This window comes from Arachis ipaensis, chromosome B4 (assembly GCF_059453495.1).
Source record: "Arachis ipaensis isolate K30076 ecotype BB chromosome B4, ASM5945349v1, whole genome shotgun sequence".
In the NCBI taxonomy this organism is placed as follows: Eukaryota; Viridiplantae; Streptophyta; class Magnoliopsida; order Fabales; family Fabaceae; genus Arachis; species Arachis ipaensis.
The window spans coordinates 43,263,434-43,269,259 of record NC_142439.1 but is presented as its reverse complement, the minus strand read 5'-3'; the positions used below and the strand labels follow the sequence as shown (position 1 = coordinate 43,269,259).

Genomic DNA, 5,826 nt, shown 5'->3' with positions numbered 1-5,826 from the left:
ACCTTATCTGTGGTATTCCGAGTAGGATCTGAGAATGGATGACTGTGACGAGCTTCAAACTCGCGAATGTTGGGCGCAGTGACAGTGTGCAAAAGGATAGAGAGATCCTATTCCAACGCTAGTGAGAACTGACAGATGATTGGCCGTGCGGTAGCTGTACTTGGTATTTTTCATCTGAGACGAGAAATTTGACAGTTGATTAGCCGTGCAGAGATCGTACCTGGTATTTTTCATCCGAGAGGATCATACAGCTTGCCATGGAAGGGAGCACGCATGGTCGGAGGAAGACAATAGGAAAGCAGAGGTTCAGAAGCAACAAAGCATCTCCAAATGCTTGTCTGAAACTCTCACCAATGAATCACATAAGTACCTTTATTTTATTTTATGTTTTATTTATCTTTTAATTATTAAAACCTCATAACCATTTGAATCCGCCTGAATAAGATTTACAAGATGACCATAGCTTGCTTCAAGCCGACAATCTCTGTGGGATCGACCCTTACTCACGTAAGGTATTACTTGGACGACCCAATGCACTTGATGGTTAGTTGTGCGGAGTTGTGAAAAGTGTGATCACAATTTTGTTCACCAACCTCCTCGATGAGATGTAGAACAAGCTCGATTACATCCTCTCTCTCTCTCTCTATCTCTCTCTCTCTCTCTCTCTCTCTCTCTCTCTTTCTCTCTCTTTCTCTCTCTCACTGTCGAGAACTTCCTCGAGCGCCACCTCTATATTCTCGTCTTCAAGTCCGGCATGGCCAAGTTCATCCATTAGTTCACATTAGGTCTTTTTACATCTTTTTACATTTTTTCTCAATTTAGGATTTTTAAATTCCTAATTTTCTATCACTCATGTTTCTATATTTTTTTGTGCTTATTTTAAAAGTTTAGAATCTAATTTCTTAAACATTCAAGTAGCTCAAAATTTTAGTCTGATCTCTTTGTTGGTTTCTAGGATTTTGATAAATTATTTAATTATGTATCTAGCTTGGTTCAAATGATTGTAGATGAAGGATGATTTCAAGAAGTGGTACAAATTTTACTGTGAGCAGCTTTTTCATAGGCCACAGAGGAGGTTCATTCAGCTGGAGGCTCTGGAGAAAATCATACAGGAAAGAATAGGTTTGTTACTTGCTTTGGACATCTAAATTAAAGCAATATAGTTGTACTAAAGATACTGAATTAGACATGCTTTGGACATCTCACATGTTTACTCAGATTTAGAATTGTTAGTGAAAATGAAATCAGTAAACCTTGTCCCCAACCTGATTTATTCATATTAGAGCATTCATTCAAGTCTTGTGTGCTATGTTTTGATTTTCCATATTCAATAACCTCTCTGATTTGAACTTGGTAATTGTGAAAAAGGGTGACAATGATTTATCAACCATTTCCCCAATTGATACTTGCTTTTCTAAATTTACCTAAAATGTGAGGCAACTAGGATTGTACAAGACTCCTATCACCTTGCAATTGGGATGTTTATTCAGAAGGTTTTTTGTCAACTATGTTTTCTGGATTAAGTGTGCTAACCATAAGAACAGCTTCATTTGAGCTTTGGCACTATCTAGTATGTCATAGTAGTTCATGGTGTTGTGCGCATTGGAAGAGACTCCCTTTTGACATCTTCTAGTCTTTGGCTCTTTGTAGTGCAGCTTCAACACCATGCTTGGCATCGCCTTCCGACATTTCAGTTGATCTTTGTACATGTAATTGAATCACTGGTTTTTCTTCCTGTAAGCACTCATTTTAACTGATAAACAATATTTGTCTGAATGTTCAGTTGTGCAATTTCATTTTAGTCTTAGCCATGCTGATAGTTTTCTATTGTTTTTCTTGGGTTATTTCTTCAGATTATGATTGGTATTCTATTCTTTCTGTTTGAGTTTTATGACGACCAGATGCTTGCCTTCATGGTCTTGATTCTTTTCTGGTTGTGCAAAATCTTTACTCTCATTAAGTATATATATATATATCTCTCTCTCTCTCTCTCTTTCTCTCTCTCTCTCTCTTACTCGTATGGGCTTGGGTTTAGACATTCACTATTTTGATTTTTTCTTTTGACTATATTGGATAACTGTTTCCTTTTGTGGCCTGATTAAGGAGTTTTTTGCTCGATGGTCTAGATTTTCTTCTTATAGAAAAGAATTACTTCGTTGCAAGTATGGTTCTAAACCAACAAACAATCCTCCCAATCAAAAATTTTTGGTTGTCACATGTACAAACCCCAAATAAGAATTAACCAGAGTATATGGACTCCGAGTCGTCTCCCTAGGAATTGTAATGAAGTGGTCAATTATTGGCTATGAGGGGGTAAAGGGGGTTTTGGTTTATAAGAGGGCAAGAAAAGTAAATTAAGCAAGTAATTAAAGAAAACAAGATAAAGAACTCTTGGCTAAGACTTAGGTAACTAAGATCACTATCCTTGTCAACAACCCAAAATATTGATAATTATGAGAGGCCAACCTATTAAGTCTACTTCCCAAAAGCCTTAAGTACGTAATATCTACTCCTAAGCTCGAAGTACATCAATTAGGTTTGATCACATCAACCCTTAAGTTCCAACCTACCTACTAATTAACTTAGTAGTGAGTTAGCCTCAATGGGTATCAAATTGATCACCAAGGGTTCTCAAATTGCTAATTCCATAATACTCAATGACTCAAGTTTACCCAATTCCCTTAGCTTAGGCCAAGAGTCAACAGAACTACTCAAAAACTAAAGAGAACATTTCATCAAACACGTAGAGTGCAATGGAAGTAAACATCATAAATTGTAAGAATAATAAAGTCTACCAACTACTAATTGCAAGGAACAATTCATCAACAAAAGAAACATCAACATCAAATTGCATTAAATGTAAACCAAATCCAACATGAGTTCATCATCACAAAAGAGAGCAAAATGAGAGATTAACTTTACAACCAAGAGAATCAAGATGTAGAAAAGAAAAATTATAAAAGAAATAAGATGAAAGCAAGGAATTAAACATGGATCTATAACAATCTAATCTAATCCTAACCTAATTCTAGAGAGAAAATGGAGCTTCTCTCTCTAGAAAACTAACTAAAGGCTCATGTTGGCTAAACTAATTGCTCCCCCTTTGCTTGGACTTCAATTCTACATGAAATACACTCAGAAACAAGTTGGATTTGGGCCTGGGCAGCTCAAAAATTGCCCCCAGCATCGATAGGCAAATTCTTCATTCGCGCGGACGCGTCATGTACGCTTGCGCGTCTCTGTGCGAAAACCACTTCTGCGCGTGCGCGCCTTGTACGTGTGCACGTCTATTGTTGCATTCCCAATCTTCGTTTCTTCATGAATTCTTCACTTTGTATGCTCTTCTCCTCATTTCTTCCATCCAATACTTGCCTTATGAACCTAAAATCACTCAACAAACACATCAAGGCATCGAATGGAATTACAGTGAATCAAAATCACCAATTTAAGGGCCTAAAAAGCATGTTTTTACACTTAAGCACAATTTAAGGGAGAATTACAAAATCATGCTATTTCATTGAATAAATGTGGAAAAAGGTGGTAAAATCCCCTAAAATAAGCACAAGATAAATCACGAAATCGGGGTTTATTAAGGCCTAGTTTGAATGTTCTTGGCCAAATAGGGAATTGTAATAAGGAGCTACCGCTTAAGTAACACTACTTTTGTTTAATAAATATATTGGCGATAATTATAGATTCTTTTGACTGGTGTTCATATGAAGCTTCATTAATTAATTGAATCCTTATGCAATTGTTGAAATGATAAATAGTCCGGCCTGTTGCACTTTTCTTAAACATACGTGTGATTAAGCAAGTGTTTGGCTGATTTCTGATATGGTTTTGCTATCTTTCATGCAGTGTCCAAATGCCAATTTCAATGAAGTTCTTCCCTCGCTTATTTTTGTTGTATTTTTTGGTCTTTCACATATATTTTTTCTCTTATTCATATGGTAATGTTCGTAATGTTTTTTTTTCTCGGTGCAATTTAATTAATATTATTTGTAAATATTTTTTTTAAATTCCAGGTCTTTCATATTTGGCTCTATCTACTACAGTAGCTTTTATGGAACATCTTATCTTGTACTTTTAGCATTGTTTTGAGGTAAAAAATGTTAAAGGCTGGAAAGAGCTACAAAATGGAAAGAGGCCTTTCCTTATCGTGTGACTCAATATGCAACAATAGGGAAGAAAGAATAAGGGATGAGGTTGTAGAATATTTTTAAGATGGATGGGAAGTTACTTAAAAGAGACTATTATTCAGCTGTAATAAGTTCATTTCTCAAGTTGGATGACATTGAACTTGCGAAGAGTATCTTGGAGGAGTGAGAATCTAGAAACCGGTATTTCAGAAGTTTTGTTATTCCAAACATGATGATAGCAGCTTACAGCAGAAAGGGCAATATGGAAGAAGCTGGAACCATTATTAATAGGACAATCATGAAGGGAGGAAAGCCAAATTTATGGACTCGGTCAGGGCTCTTACTTGGATATATTCCACAAAGAAATTTTCTGATGGCTGTTTGATGTATGAAAGAAGCAGTTTCTATCTGTGAAGTGGGGTGTAAGTGGAGGCCACTACCAGAATCCTTAGCTGCCATTTTTCAGTACTTGAACTTTAATGGAGATATGGAGGAGACAGAGGATTCAATAAGGTTACTCAGCAGCACGAATATTGTCTCCTTTGATGTTTATAACAAGCTGATGAGTTGGATTGAGGATGTGGAATCAAATGTGGCTGCAATTGATGTGCTGGGAGGCGATTTACATAAACAAATTGGTGAAATTTCAGAGCCAGAAGAAGATAGGAACACGAACAACCCTGACTTCAAGCCGAAGGTGTTGGGGTGTTCGAGGTCATCTCAATTGAGCTAGTTACAATACTACAGTCACAATATTGCAGGTCGGATATCACGACGAAGCTAGAAGCTGATCAATCTTGCTATTCTTTTCTTTATTAATCAGACTAGTATTTTGTGGATTATGTTGGTATATAATATTTTAGGAATTCCATTACCTGATGTACTCATTCTGTTCAAACAAGACACTATGGTTTTTGATACACTATTACTATTAAGGGTGTGTTTGGCAAACACATTGAAAAGGATAAAAGTGCATTTAAGTTCTTTGAACGCTGTTCTTTGATATTTGGAAACTTTTTTTCTCTGAATGTAGATGTAATTTTGTATCTTAAAAGCTCGTTCACTTGAAGCTAGAAATTGTAGCTTTTGTGCATTTTACGTGTGTTTAAATTTGTTGCTGCTCATTATTGGTTTTAATAATTTTCTCCATAATTTTTTTTATCATTTTTAATACTTTCTTTTATATTTTGATTTTTATTTTTTTAATTAAATTTTTTATTATAATTTTGTTATAGTATGAATTATTGATTTTATTAAAAATGACAAAATAAATAAAAAACTTATCATACATAACAATAGAGTCATAAGTAATAAAATGTTATCATCCAGAATAATACTAAATAAAAAAATACTAAGAATATTAAAACAATTATAGAATATTTTTTGTTTGATATTATAAAATTTATCATTGTAATTTTTTGTGTATTGTTTATTATTCTAATTTTTTATAATATGTATTATTATTCCTATTAGAAATGATAAATTAAATCACTTGGGATTTATTATAAACTCTTTCATTTCCTTCAAGTTTTTCCAGAAAAAAAAATCATATGTCAATATAAAAGATGAAGTTGTACAGGAGAATATGTGTTTCATTTAAATATGTAGTGTTTGATCATTAAAATATGGGTAGTAATTCAAGCTATTTTTTAGGAGTATGGATTTGTATTACATTATTTTAAGCCCA

At 34.4% G+C, this 5,826-nt stretch overlaps 1 protein-coding gene across 1 annotated transcript; it reads left to right on the top strand.

The window, feature by feature from the left end:
* Nucleotides 1-1,007: 1,007 nt before the first annotated feature.
* On the top strand, nt 1,008-5,109 carry LOC107636455 (membralin-like protein At1g60995). Its single transcript, XM_088484558.1, has 5 exons — nt 1,008-1,122; nt 1,651-1,736; nt 1,854-1,960; nt 3,859-3,950; nt 4,026-5,109. Exons 1-5 carry the CDS (start codon nt 1,008-1,010, stop codon nt 4,088-4,090), a joined length of 465 nt encoding a protein of 154 aa, XP_088340684.1. The 3' UTR covers nt 4,091-5,109.
* The last annotated feature ends 717 nt before the right edge of the window (nt 5,110-5,826 follow it).